Source organism: Copadichromis virginalis, linkage group LG3 (assembly GCF_057382275.1).
Source record: "Copadichromis virginalis isolate Kocher_CV1m ecotype Utaka linkage group LG3, C_Virginalis_male_GT1.1, whole genome shotgun sequence".
In the NCBI taxonomy this organism is placed as follows: Eukaryota; Metazoa; Chordata; class Actinopteri; order Cichliformes; family Cichlidae; genus Copadichromis; species Copadichromis virginalis.
Window position 1 is genome coordinate 9,551,450 of NC_140620.1, and position 15,471 is coordinate 9,566,920.

Below are 15,471 nucleotides of genomic sequence, written 5' to 3' on the forward strand. Positions count from 1 at the left end.
TTGTATTTATTGGGTTACATACTTATTTATTATATGAACTTTACAATACATAAATTCAGATGTTTTATGTAACTGTAAAGTTTATTATGTGGGCTAAAGAAAATAGGAAGGTTATACACTATATTTATATGAAAAAAGTGTATACTTACTGCATTTGATGTATTTTAAGCATATATAATGCACATTACAGGATGTGACACCATATGCATGAAGAAATTGCTTTAATTTTGCCACCTCATTTGATTTCAATGGAACCTTCAGAAGATCTCTCTAGATCTGCCCCTGAATTCACTGTGGCAAAAGCTCCATTTGATTCCAAAGCAGCTGAAATACGACGGCTTCAGTGTGGATCACGTTTCATTATCGTGAGCATGTGGATCAAGTTTATCATTTGATTCATTTAAAGAACCATATTAGTCACTTTTCAAGGTTAAGTTTGACATGATGTCACATATTTGAACTTCCAGGATCAATAACACTTCAGAAAGGACACCATCAGCGCGTGAATCACAACATCAAGGTGGATGTGAAATAAATGCCGCTAGGCTCCAGGTGCAGCTGGGTGGAGTGAAGTGCTCAGGGACCGCCTACAAAGTGCAACACCACAAAGACGTTGCTGCTCCAATCATGTACAGTGGCATTTCTCCCAGATCACTTTATACTGCAGGGCCATCTTGTCCATCATTCTGCCGTAATAAATACAAATGTGATCTTTTTAAATTAGAATTATTAAATAACTTCTTCTCACAGTGAAAAATCTAAAAATTCCTCATGATCTGCTTTTATCAAACCATTTTTACTAATATGTACATTTACAGTGATGAACTTGACACACTTTGAGGAAGTAATTTAAAGTAGACGTCCATTAAAAACACAGTCACCAAACTTTATTGGGTTTTTTGTTGGTGTTGCACTTTGTAGGCGGTCCCTGAGCTCTCCTCTCACTCTGAATCTCAGTCCAGGTCTGAGGATGCTTTTAATGGAGATGAGCTCACACTCTGCCGTCGACCTTCATAATGAAGATGAGTGTGGACTTTTATTGGTGCTTATACCACGATGGTGTCAGGGCCACAGCACTCAGGTGTATGGAAGGGAGCGATAGACACCTGTAATATCTCACAGTAAAACCATTGAATGTGGGGTGTCAAAGGATCGATATTATCACATTTCTTTATTTCACTTTCACTTTCAATTTCTAAAGCACTTTTAAACAATATAACAGCTGACCAAAGTGCTGCACAAAAACAATCAAAAACTAATTTGATATTCTAACCAAAAAAAATACACACACTTGCTGATAATACAAGTTCATGTTGGTTACTGAGTAAATAATGTTAAGACACTCAGTGAGGGCACAGCATGGACTGATGTGATATACTATGTGCAGGGCTCTAGACTAACTTTTTGCCATGGGCGCACCGGCACAAAAGTTAGGCGCACACAAATTGTATAATAATTGATATAATCTAATGTGTTTTTCTGGATACACTGGGCTTTTTCAGCATTCAAAGATTGATGACACCGTGTCAGAGCACTGGCTATGAATTTCAGATCAGGCCTTAACTTAACAGAAAAGTTAGCAATAGTTCCTTTCCTATTACAGCTACATCCACTTCTGTCGGGCCTAGGCTGCTCATAGGGCTGGGTATCATCACTGATTTCTACAATCCACTTGATTCCGGTTTTCAAAGTCCCGATTCGATTCAACTTAGCCTCAGACAGTCAGAAATATTATAATTCTGATCATTTATCAGTACTGACTTCATCAGAATTGTGAACATCACAGCAGATGCCTTTGTGTGAAAGTAACTGAGAATAAAACAGAAAAACATGAAGGAGATTTCCCTGGTCTGGCTTTTTATAGCAGATAACCTTAAAAATATTCTACAATGTTCTGCATATAAAGTTTCAATTCAGTATTGAATAACAGAAAAAATAGGCTTTCTTGTCCGAGGTCATTTAAGTGAAAAAAGAAAAAGACAGCAGCCACAGCGCTGTAAACAACGGTAGACTGGTGGGTAATAAGCGAATGAATAATACAGAAAACAGAGATTGGAGACGGGAAACTGTTCTTGGAGTACAGAGAGAGAGAGAGAGCTAGCTGTGCATGGAGTGTGATTTTAATAGTCGTGGAAGCAAAACAGCAAAGTTCATGATGACATTGATCAAATGTGAAGCGCAGTTTGCTGCTTCTTTTGCTGCTGGCTCGGTGGATTTTGGTTGGAGAGACAAAACCTGCAGCTCAGAATCAGCGCAAAAAGACGTAATCACAGCGGACCGGACGCATCAGGATCGCTAAGCTCCGACAGCGTGTCCGTCTGCAGGCCGTCGGGTGAGAAAGCCGAGAAAGACAAAGCTGATTCTGATGCGTCGGCTCTGTGTTTACGTCTTTGCGTGGAGTCCGTGTACCTGCTCTCATCTGCTGTTTGGTTGTTGTTGAAATGGTTTTGTGAGCTTTAATCTGAGAATCTGGCGTTTCTGGCAAAACAAAGTTATATTTAAAAGTCAATTCAGGATTTAATGAATTGATATCGCTTTATTCAAGCTACTCACCTCCCACTTCCACCTACACTTTCTACTGGACCACGGCCAATCAGAGAGGTCCCGCCCCTGACTATCTCTGATTGGTTTAGTCCACGATAGGGGCAAAATGTGTGTCTGTTGTTGACCACAGGGAAGGTTGCAGATTTTTTTTTTTTTTTCCACCCGAACATTTGGTCGCACAGATGCAACCAAATATGTTTTTAGTCGCACCACTGAAAAATTTGGTCGCATTTGAGACCAAATTGGTCGCACTCTAGAGCCCTGTATGTGATAATGTCCTTTGTTTTTCATGTTGTAACATTACTGTGAGAACGCTCCTCTTCCTCAGAGGATCCACCTGTGCTTCCTCTCCTCTCTCCTCCACCTGTTACAGTGAGGGAACGTCCTCCATGATGGAGGAGCTGCTGGAAAGTGCTGAGAGTTTCCTCCAGAGTGAGACCTCTGTCACAGTTCAGAGGATCTACGGCAGCAGAGACCTTCATGGACACTAAAAGTCTCAAACACACAACAACAACATCACACTGACTCCACTCTGACATCACTGATCAATAATCAAAGAACACACAGATCAAACTGATTGATCAGCCATCAGAGGAGTCGGATCAATGGAGCTGCTTCTGTTCCTGATGTCCCCTGTTTGATCCTGGACCTGAACTCTCCCTGCAGAGGAGACACAACACAGTCAGACACACACACACACACACACGTCTGGATTGCTATCCTCGTGGGGACATCCCACTGACATAATGTTTTCGCTAGCGTCTTACCCTAACTCTGACCATCAAAAATGAATGTCTAACCCTTACCCTAAACCATAACCTAATTGTAACCCTGACACTAAAACCACATTTTGAGTGTGAAAATAGCTTTTAACCCCGTGGGGACCGGGATTTTGGTCCCCACCAAGATAGTAAGAACCCGTACACACACACAGAAAATAAGACAGACACACACGCGCACACACACACACGCGGGCGTACAAACCTTTGACTTTGAGTAGCACTGTTTTGAATCTGATTGTGACTTTGTCATTAGTCAAGACGCTACATGTGTATCTCCCACTGTCTTTCTTTTTGGGCTGTTTCAGGATCAGACTGAGGTCTCCAGTTTTCAGCAGGTCTTCATTCATCTTCGTTCGGTCTCTGTAAACCTGGTGCTGTTCTTCAGGCTGGTCAGAGCCGTTCTCATACACGTGGACGATCAATGAAGGTTCAGGTTCTTCACGTTCCCACTGCACTTCAGCATCTTCAGGCAGGTTTTTTGTGGTTTTGCATAGCAGCTGGACAGACTCCTCCCCCTCCTCCACCACCACCCGAGAGACTGAGAGGACAACAAACACAATATGAGCTGTACAAAGTGTGAATGGTGCTGCAGTAGAGTCCTGACAGGGACTAGAAAGAGAGAGCAGATTTCTCCTGTTTTGGCTTCCTGTTAAATCCAGAATTCAAAATCCTGCTCCTCACATACAAGGTCTTAAATAATCAGGCCCCCTCTTCTCTATCTCTATCTTAATGACCTTGTAGTATCATATCACCCTATTAGAGCACTTCAGCTGAACACACCTGGGGCGTTCTTTCTACAATAGAAATCAAATATTCTTCAGAAAGTTCTTTCTATATCTGTTGCAGAAGTTCCCATAAATGTTGCACTTGTAGGCTGCTTTGCTTTCACTCCTCTGTCCAATTCATCCCAAACCAGCTCGATGGGGTTTAAGTCTGGATACTTGATGGACGCTCCATGTTTTCAAGCTTACCACCTTGTTCTTTTTATCTGAGGTAGTTCTGGCATAGCTTGCACTTTTGGGTCATTATCTTGCTGTAGGATGAGTCCCTGACCAACTAGCAGAGGGTTCTGGATGGTGTTGCTGAATGCAGTGGTAGCCGTTTTGGTTCAGGGTGCCTCTCATTCTGTACAAGTCACCACCCCAAACTTAGGATGATTTGTAATCGTCTTCTTAGTCTGTCCATTTAAACACACAGTTGCTCCGCCTGACATTTTTGGCTTTTAGATCAAAACATCAAAGAATTTATTTTATTTGAATGAACTGAAAATAGATTCAAACTAAAAGCTTTTAGAGAATAAACTCCTGCATGACCTGTGACCTCTGACCTGTATCTACAGCACTGACCTCTGACTTTCAGCTGCACTTGTTTCTTCAGCAGGATGTTTCCCTCCCTGCTGTAGACGGTGCAGGTGTAGGTGGAGTTGTCTTCATCTGTGGGGTGTTTCAGGGTCAGACTGAGGTCTCCAGTTTTCAGCAGGTCTTTGTTCATCTTCGTTCGGTCTCTGTAAAACTGGTGCTGTTTTTCATTTTGGTCAGAGCCATTCATATACACATGGACCTCATCATAGCTACTGTCCTTCCACTCCACTATAGCGTCTTCAGGCAGGTGAAGTGTGGTGTTGAAGGGCAGCTGGACAAACTCCACCCCTGAATCCACCTCCACCTGGGGGACTGAGAGGACAACAAAACACAACATGAGCTTGGATGGAGACATTTGGAAGCCCTGGTTTAGACCTATATCGTTCTTTAGAATATCATGTGACCAAAGATAAATGAGGTTCTGTTTCTCTGAAACAAACTCATGCCTTACTATGTGATTTGAGTTGTTGAAAAAATGCTGGAATTCGTTTTTTGCGTGATCTGAGCTGGAGTTAGGATCATCTCGAGCTTACAAGGATATTATAAGCACATTATAGAGCCACCAGAAAGGCCAAATAAATTGCAGTAGTTAGAAAGCAATTTAATACGCTGTCTCACTAACAACCAATAACAACTTATGCAAAGACTGACAGTCTGACACACTGTGGGGTTTATAAAGGTTGAAGCATCAGTTAAAGTCCTTAAAAAGCTCAGAAATAAAGAGAAAGGTTGGTTAAAGCAAAGAGAGGCACTGGCAGCCTTTAAGACACTAAACAAGAGAAACAGATCAGAGAACATCAGACTGAATAAGTGGAATAAAGTGCATGAAATGGATCTGACTTCTGACCTTTGACCTGTATTTACAGCACTGACCTTTGACTTTCAGCTCCACTTTTCTCTTCAGCAGGATGTTTCCCTCCCTGCTGTAGACGGTGCAGGTGTAGGTGGAGTTGTCTCTATCTGTGGGGTGTTTCAGGGTCAGACTGAGGTCTCCAGGTTCCAGTAAGTTTCTCTTCGTCTTTGTTTGGTTTTTGTATTTATCGTGCTGTTCTTCAGGCTGGTCAGAGCCGTTCTCATACATGTGGACCTTCCTGTTGTCTTTGTCCTTCCACTCCACTTTAGCGTCTTTAGGCAGACAAACTATGGTTTTGCAGGGCAGCTGGACAGACTCCACCCCTGAATCCACCTCCACCTGGGGGACTGAGAGGACAACAAAGCAGAACATGAGCTGTAGTGAAGTTACTAATAGTCTTTCCGGACAGTAGACTTTAAAAAAAAAAATCTTTGGCCTTTTTCAGGCTTTATAAGATAGATGTACTGAAGACTGACAGGACATTGGAGGGAAAGAAAGAGAGGAAGAAATGAGGCAGTGTGGTTTGTTCTGACAGACCACACTGTAGTATCTGATACCATTTATCACAGTAATTTACTATAGATATTGCCAGAATGCACCAGAGGACAATGTGCAATGGTTTGACGCATATCTATCTGATAGATTCCAGCTTCCATGTAACGGAAACAAGAATTCACAAACAAGAATTAGTTATGGAGCTCCACAGGGTTTTGTGTTGGGATCAATTCTATTTACATTATACATGCTTCTCTTAGGTAATGGGTTCGGTTCAGTTCGATACTTTGGTGTCACAGTTCGATATTTGTTCGATACAAAAAAATGTTCATGCTTTTTTAATTTGTCATTTATTAAAATTATAAATATATATTTTAACTCAAAAGTACAGTTTTTAAATTTAATGTTGCTGAAACAACAAAATAATAATAAAAAAATATCTGATTGAGGAATCACTCGTCTTTGGAAAAGAGAGTTTATTACAGAGAAATGGCTCTTTCCAAAATAAAAGCTATACTATCCGCTTCTTCTGGGCTATATTCTCAGCAGCATATTAAACATATCAGGTCCCCATGAGGAGAATCATGTGCTAACGGCTGTCTAAATGACTCGGTAAAGTTTGTAGCATGCATGCTTGTTGTTTTTGTCTGCTTCCACTTGTCTTTGCACGAGGATGATGTCGGCGTAAATGTGCAGTCATATTCGTTGTGTTCCCACTAGTGCTGTCAGCGTTAATCTCGTTGAAATGACGTTAACGCCATAACGCGGCAAATCTCCGTTAACAAGTTACCGCGGATCGCCCCGTGCGTGGGGCTGGATGCCGTCAACACGTTAACGAGCAAACTGCGCTAACGCAGTAGTTCCCACCATGTAATTGAGCATTGCGTGGCACATCCGACATACTGTTTTACTTTTGTCCATGACGCGCTTACCTTCAGGGTCATACGTCACATGAAATGATGAAACCAAGATAGTACCAAACGCCAGATCTGAATGAGGGTGGGGGAGGTTCAATTTGCCATGTTGCAACGAGCTTAGCTTCTGTCTTGCTAGCTTGTGCTGCGCTCAGTGGATCTGCAGTCGACAGTGCAGCCTAGGCGGAGTAGTTGAACGCAGATCCACTGAGCGCTCAACACAGACAGCATCGTCAGAAGGAAAGTTGATAAAATAAATAAAAGATTTTGTATTGTTTGATACATATGCGTACCAAACCGAAAGCACTGTATCAAACGGTTCAATATCGATACGAGTATTGTTGCACCCCTAGTAATAATATTAGAAAACACTGTATACACTTTTCATTTCTATGCAGATGATACCCCGTTTTATTTGTCTATGATGCCAGATGACACAAATCAATGATTTAAACTACAGGAATGTGTTAAAGACATGAAGGCTTGGATGTTCGACAATTTTCTTCTCCTAAATTCAGATAAAGTGAGTTCATTGTACTTAGTGCCAAAAACTTCAGAAACATGGTGACTGATCAATGAGTTTGAAGGTTTTCTGAGACACTCACCTGACATGAAATAGTGCCGGAAATGAAATAAAAGACCTCCAGAAACCACAAGAAGAACCAGGAGAACCAGGAGAGCTTTGGCCCAGGATGGAAACCGTTCTGTGGAGGAACACAAAAAACAACAAACAAACTAAAATTAATGAACAGCCCTATAACTTGTTCAAAGAGCCAGTATGGTTATTCTAACATTGTTAATATAATATTTTATATTAATGATGTGAGATGTATCTACAGCAGCTGTTTGTTGCTGACCTGTGACCTGCATTTGCACCTCTCTCAGTGTGTGGTGTCCTAGCCCAAATGCTCTGACAGAGCAGGTGTAGGTGGCGCTGTCAGACAGTTGGAGGTTGGTCAGGTTCAGGCTGAGGTCTCCAGTTTCCAGAGCGTCAGTCTTCATGGATGTTCGGCCACTGTAAAGCTGGTTTTGATCTTTCAGTTCATCTCCTTGAACCTGACGCTGGTGGACGGTTGGAGGACTGAGGTCGGAGCGACTCCACACCGCTATAGGGTCCCTCAGTTCAAAAGTGTGAAACTCACAGGGCAGCATAACAAGTGGGTGCCCTACATGCAGCTTGATAATTGAGGTGTATTGGGAAACTGTGAAGACACACATACACACACTGCTGATGTTTGAGGACAGCTTTTCTAAGTTTTTTTTCAAATACAAGGACCTTAATCACTGACACAACATTCAATGATCATTGCAATCCCAAAGGTTTTACTGTAATCCAGCATCATCATCAACATCACAGAGACCTAGCAGGAAATCTGAGATTTTATTTACACTCAACAAAAATATAAATGCAACACCTTTGTTACTGCTCCCATTCCCCATGGGATGGACGTAGAGACCTAAAATTCATCCCAGATACACAATATAACCATCCCTCCCAAACAGTGGTCACAAATCAGTCCAAATGTGTGGTAGTGGGCACATCTGCCATATTGAGATAATCCATCCCACCTCACAGGTGTGCCACATCAGGATGCTGATCTGACATCATGAGTAGTGCACAGGTGTACCTCAGACTGCCCACAACAAAAGGCCACCCTGGAATGTGCAGTTTTGTCTCACAGCAAAATGCCACAGATGCCACAAGCAATGAGGGAGCGTGCAATTGGCATGCTGACAGCAGGAATGTCAACCAGATCTGTCGCCCGTGCATTGAATGTTCATTTCTCAACCATAAGCCGTCTCCACAGGCGTTTCAGAGAATATGGCAGCACATCCAACCGGCCTCACAACCGCAGACCTCGTGTAACCACACCAGCCCAGGACCTCCACATCCAGCAGGTTCACCTCCAAGATCGTCTGAGACCAGCCACCCAGACAGCTGCTGGAACAATTGGTTTGCACAACCAAACAATTTCTGCACAAACTGTCAGAAACCGTCTCAGGGACGCTCAACTGCATGCCCGTCGTCCTCATCGGGGTCTTGACCTGACTCCAGCTCGTCGCCGTAACAGACTTGTGTGGGCAAATGCTCACATTCGATGGCGTCTGGCACGTTGGAGAGGTGTGCGCTTCACGGATGAATCATGGTTCACATTGTTCAGGGCAGATGGCAGCTGAGAATGTCCCAGTTCTTGCATGGCCAGCATACTCACCGGACATGTCACCCATTGAGCATGTTCGGGATGTGCTTGACCGGCGTATACGACAGCGTGTACCAGTTCCCACGAATATCCAACAACCTCGCACAGCCATTGAAGTGGAGTGGACCAACATTCCACAGGCCACAATTGACAATCTGATAGACTCCATGCGACGATGTGTTGCACTGCATGAGGCAAATGGTGGTCACACCAGATACTGACCGGTTCTGGGTCCCCAGACCCCCAATAGCGCAAAAAAACTGCACATTCCAGGGTGGCCTTTTGTTGTGGGCAGTCTGAGGTACACCTGTGCACTACTCATGATGTCAGATCAGCATCCTGATGTGGCACACCTGTGAGGTGGGATGGATTATCTCAATATAGCAGATGTGCCCACTACCACACATTTGGACTGATTTGTGACCACTGTTTGGGAGGGATGGTTATATTGTGTATCTGGAATGAATTTTAGGTCTCTACGTCCATCCCATGGGGAATGGGAGCAGTAACAAAGGTGTTGCGTTTATATTTTTGTTGAGTGTATGTTACCGCCCATCAGGGTTTTCTAATTCAATTTAATTACATTTTATTTATATAGTGCCAAATAACAACAGCTGCCTCAAGACAACTGTCTTTTAGGAGGTGGAAATCTCTCCTCTGTACCAGAGGTCTATTATGACCTACAGCACTGACCTTTGACCTGCAGCACTACTTTCTGTCTCAGGATGTCTTTGTCCCTGTAGATGGTGCAGATGTATCCTCCACTGTCTCTCTCTGTGGGGTATTTCAGGGTCAGACTGAGGTCTCCAGTTCTCAGCAGGTCTTCATTCATCTTTGCACGGCCGCAGTAAAGGTCATTTTGGTTATTTTGGCGGTCCCTTCCGTTTGCATGGACACGGACGATCTTCAGTTCTCGGTCAGAGCGAGTCCACTCCACTGTGGCGTCCTCAGGCAGGTCAGGTTTTGTTTTGCAGGGCAGGATGACAGACTCTGACCTTTCACCCACACTCACCTCCACCTGCTTTTCTGAGAGGACAATAAACCAAAGTATCAGCAGTAGATGTAGTTGTAGTCATACTGATGGTAACTGAAGCACAGCTGAGTATCTACATTTCTGACCTCTGACTCACCTGTTACCAGTAATCATATATAATAATAGTCTCTGGATCATTTTTGTTTGAATGGAAACTGAAAGTGATAAAATGCTGCTACAGTTACAAACTACTGCAAAATCAGGGGTGTGTTTGCTGAGGCTCCTGAGTGGAGAACCTCTGCAAATTCAATCTTTGGAAAAACAGGCGGGGCAATGTAAGCATGCGCGGACTGATTTGTGCGTTTACAACACAGAAGAAGTTCAAACATGGAAAAACTAACCCCCCCGTTAACGCAGTTATCACAATTAACATTTTTAATGCTCTCAACCTATCTGGAGCGCAGAATGGACAAACTGCCGAAATGCATTGACAGAGACATTTCTGGGGTTTTGACTCAGTACGCGCTCCAGATGGATTAATTGTTAATCGCGTTAGTCGTGATAACGGCGCATTAACGCTGACAGCAGGAAAAAAATATAAAGCTGCCAATTTGGGATTTCTTTGGCTTTAAACCTAAGGATGTAATCAAAGCGGTGTGCCACTTGTGCAGAAATATAGTGCGAGCAAAGCACTCAAACACGACTAACTTGCATGAGCATGTACGTGTCCACCATCTGGCTGAGTATGCTAAGCTATCACCAGATTCTGCAGCTCCATCGACAAGCACTTGGGGGCACTCTGAGGAGGTGCATCTGCTCGCAGATGAAAGAGGGTGCTGTTAAAACAGCGCTATTAGTTTTTTTTCTGTTGACTGCTTCTATTAGCTCCATCGTTATTAGCAAACTTACTCACGGGTAAATAAATAAATAGCCCTTGTAAAAACTATCGAAAGTCGATATATTCGTCCAGTCGCCCAACCCTAATGGACATATCCTAAGACAGTGGTTCCAACCTAAAAGTCTCATTCACATCATATCTAAATGGATGAAAAGTGATGATCCATTTCTGCTGACAAGTTAAAAACCTACAGGACTTGCATTTTATCAGTCCAATTAGTCCAGGTAGCTCCGTGTTTTAGAGTAAATAAAACATTCTAAATGTTCTCAATCTAGCCTCCATGTTTAATAAACACTCCAAATGCTGTAGCAGTAAGGTTCTCTTCTATTCAGCTTTGCTGCTAATTCCTCTAAGGCTAGATCTGTGGGAAATGTTGTTTTTGATTTCTTCAGGTGTTTCAGAACAATTTAGCAAATGTTGAATCTGACTTTTATCTACAGAACTGAATGTAATCTGAAATTACAGCAGATGTTGTGGTCTGTTGCTGACCTTTGACCTGCAGTTGTATATCTCCCAGTCTTGTTTCTTCGCTCCCATCTGTGATGGAGCAGGTGTAGTTGCCGCTGTCAGCTTTTGTTGGTTTTCTCAGAGTGAGGCTGAAATCAGAAGTGTCCATAGCATCAGGCTTCATTGATGTGCGTCCTCTGTAATGCTGGTTTTGTCCTCTGAGATCATCTCCTCGTTCTCGTTGCACATGGACAGATTTGGGATCAATATCATTGCGATTCCACATCACTGTTGGGTGTATAGGTATATAACTGGAGAACTGACAAGGCAACATTACAGAGTTTTCCTCTTCATACACCTCCACTACGACAGCCAGGGCATGCTGAAAAACTGTGAAGAAACACGCAAACAGAAAAACAAATTAACTGTTTGTTGATGCTTGTCTCAGAGCCCACATTTATCTGCAGAGAGCAAAAAGAACACTTTTGTAGTTAGACACTCAAATAAAAATTTAATTAAATCAGACGCTTAAGACAGAGACATTTGAGCCTACACCTGCTGGCTGCAGGTCTCTAAGCCAGCTAACCAAAACCTTGGCCCTTTATTATGAAATTCTATAAATATTATGAGTTCTGCATACCCTGGATATCTTTTCATTATCTGGATCCACTTACTCTAACATCAGTGATCAGGGACACAAAGCTTACATGACACTATGCTATCCAGTGTACTGAGTAGCCTTTGGAACTTCTTGTCTGGGGTTTGACTCCCAACCAGGGTGTCTCTATCCTTTATGCGTCCCCAGGCTATAACCCCCATGCTAACCCAGCCGGCCTCAGATGTGAACGGTCAGATTACACTGATGAGAAGTGGGCTACTGAAACAAGAAGACATAAATGGGCAAAGGATGAGAACATGTTGCTGTTGGAATGCTACTAAGCAAGTAACTCAAGCAGAAGGGGGTTGCATTAAGAGGATAACATTCAGAAGAAGCGACCACAACTGGTGCTACGCCAAGGGGGAGCAAGAATGTCAGGCCAGGTTTGTATTATGTATTCTAGGCAATCCCCAGTGGGACCATCATTGAGACTAATCAACTGATCTAAACCACGGCAGCATTGATCAGTGATGAACAGCCACAAGAATCAGTACCCTCCATGAAGAAGGAGACTAGAGGCCAAGATCAATATAGCATGGAAGAAAGTTAGCAAACTACCAGAGCTGCATAATTGTGCGATGGAGAAAGGGATGTCTAAGAAGTACAGCAAGCTGTCCATGCCTGAAGCCTTGAAAACTGCTAAGCAAAGATTCACCACCTTGGCTAGTCACTTGAAGAGGTACACCAGAGAGATTGAAGGCAGACTGTACTCCATGGAACAATTCAAGGTATACTCTCAATCAGGGGCGGAGCGTGGGGGTGGCTTACTGGGCTTAAGCCCGGGTTGTTTTGTCAGAAGCCCGGGGTCTTTTGGAGTGTAATTTTTCATAGTTAGATGCCTGGCTGACAACTGTATAAAACAAAAAGTACACACAATATTCGAAGCACATAGTGCACACTGTGGGAATTTATGACTGTGCGTGAATCCCCCCTGATATTGGTATGATCCGAGCTCAGGCACTAAGCGACTGAGCGAGGGGGCGGGGCAGCTGCTGCCTGTGAGTGCGCTGTTGGAGAAACGGAGCCAGCCATACTAAGGAGAGCTTAAGTTTGAGCAGGTACCAAAGCAAATCATTCGTACCGTACAAATAATGTAAATATGACGGTGCATCACGAAAGATTGATATCAAACTGATCACTTGACCAATATTACGTTACTTGCTCTTCAAGTGAATCAACAAATGGCGAAATGAAAAGCCGAACAAATGCTATTTTTTATACATATATAAATGTGGGTATAACTCATATATATATATATACACATATACACATATATATATATATACACATATACACATATATATATATATATATACACACATATACACATATATATATATATATACACATATACACATATATATATATATATATATATATATATACATATATATATATACACATATACATACATATATACACATATACATACATATATACATATATACACATATATATACATATATACATATATACACATATATATACATATACACATATATATATATACATATATATACATATACATATACATATATACATATATACATATATATGTGTGTATATATATATACACACACACACATATATATACACACACACATATATATATATATATATATATATATATATACACACACATATATATATATATATATATATATATATATATATATATATATATATACACACATATATACATATATATATATATATATATATATATACACACATATATACATATATATATATATATATATATATATATACACACATATATATATATATATATATATATATATATATATATATATATATATATATATATATATATATATATATATATATATACACACACACACATATATATATATATATATATATACACACACATATATATACACACACACACATATATATATATATATATATATATATATATATATATATATATATATATATATATATGTACACTAGTCAATCTGGTACAGTGACGTGAATTTTAGTACTCAGAGGGTTGAACGTGCTCAGCTCAAACCGGAAACAGCGCAACCCGAGGCTACTTTAGCATGTTAGCTAGCTCTGCCATATCAGAAGTATCCAATCTGTGACTACAAAGTCCACAGTCTGTTAGTCTGGTCTGTTTCTAACCTTCCCTCTTACTTTCACTATTAAATCCTCATGATTAAATCTGTATTTCCAACACTGTGTGAATTTCGTCAGAGGAGCGAGCTGCGCCTGAGTGTAGCACGGTCAAAGAGGACTGTGGAGCTGCTGCAGGTTAAACAGAGACTTTCTTACCGTTCATGAGGAGCAGGAACACCACCAGCGTCTTCATCCTCCTTTAAAAACAACTCAAACCGACACAAAGTCCCGTTAGATCCTCTGCTGACCCAACGAACCCACACCTGGACACACCTGCAGCTCCCAAACACGCCCACGCACAAAGTTTACTTTCGTTTTAACAGGAAGTCTCCGTGTGTCGCAGATATCAGTGATTCTGCGTTTGGTAGAGGGAGCCTGGATAGTAGTGGTGAAAGGTGTGGGGCTTTTTGTGTTCAACAATTACTCATTGTTGTGCAAAGTGAAAATCACAGTATGTTGGTGGTCATTTCTTGTGTTTGGCATCAATTTAAAAGAAAACAGCTGTAGTTTATTTAAACTCAATTAGTAAAAGCGTCTTCCATTTTTTAGCTTCAATGCTGTTGTTATTTTTCAGAATCAGAATACTTTATTGATCCCTAGGGGAAATTATTTTTCGTTACAGTGCTCCATTATAAACAAACATTAACAAAGACAGACAATACACTAACTAAGAATAGTACAATATATACAGGCATATATACATAAAAGTCACTTATTAAGAAATAGCTGAAAAAGAACATGTGTAGCTGTTGCAGTAAACAGTGTGTTATGGGGAAGGGTTGTACAGGGAGATGGCCACATATACATAATACTATTTATTTATTTATTTATTACTGTGAAATGACGTGAGCATGCTCAGAGCCCGAAGGAGAACAGGTTAAAAATGAATTTAGGCTATGTGAGTGTTGAATTTCCTTTGAAGTACACCTCTCTGAACGTTCTCACAGTCGTGCCTGTTGTAGATCCATCACTCAAATTTCCTGTGGACTGCAGGGAAACGCCACACATCAACACCTACCTGCTGTCTGCTGCTAAAATAGTTCTTCTACAGTTTTCTTTAACCAGTTTGTACATTTGTTTATTTGCAAATTTTAATAGTGTTTCTATAGACACTAACAAGAAGAAGGTAGCTTTGTTGCTGTTGGCAAAATGATTGTTCAGTGTTTCAGGAAAACAGGATTAAAAATTACATTCATGTTT

At 41.3% G+C, this 15,471-nt stretch overlaps 1 protein-coding gene across 2 annotated transcripts; it reads right to left on the minus strand.

Annotated features, from left to right (window-relative positions):
• Positions 1 to 1,417: 1,417 nt before the first annotated feature.
• On the minus strand, positions 1,418 to 14,562 carry LOC146712634 (uncharacterized). 2 transcript variants are annotated; one of them, XM_085452251.1, is made up of 9 exons: positions 14,428 to 14,562; positions 11,511 to 11,858; positions 9,844 to 10,176; positions 7,807 to 8,151; positions 7,555 to 7,653; positions 5,561 to 5,887; positions 4,673 to 4,999; positions 3,529 to 3,864; positions 1,418 to 3,204 (listed from the first exon to the last, which is right to left on the minus strand). In XM_085452251.1, exons 1-9 carry the CDS (start codon positions 14,462 to 14,464, stop codon positions 3,113 to 3,115), a joined length of 2,244 nt encoding a protein of 747 aa, XP_085308377.1. In that variant the 5' UTR covers positions 14,465 to 14,562; the 3' UTR covers positions 1,418 to 3,112. The 2 variants fall into 2 exon arrangements, with proteins under 2 accessions (XP_085308377.1, XP_085308376.1); XM_085452250.1 differs by lacking the exon at positions 7,807 to 8,151.
• Positions 14,563 to 15,471: the final 909 nt, after the last annotated feature.

Excerpts from the sequence above, each read along its gene's own strand:
- LOC146712634 (XM_085452251.1), bottom strand. The coding sequence starts at position 14,464 with ATGAAGACGCTGGTGGTGTTCCTGCTCCTCATGAACG. Across the intron at positions 8,152-9,843 it reads AGTAGTGCTGCAGGTCAAAG|TTTCCCAATACACCTCAATT; the intron begins GTCAGTGCTGTA and ends GTGTCTTCACAG. Across the intron at positions 3,865-4,672 it reads AGTGCAGCTGAAAGTCAGAG|TCTCTCGGGTGGTGGTGGAG; the intron begins GTCAGTGCTGTA and ends TTGTCCTCTCAG.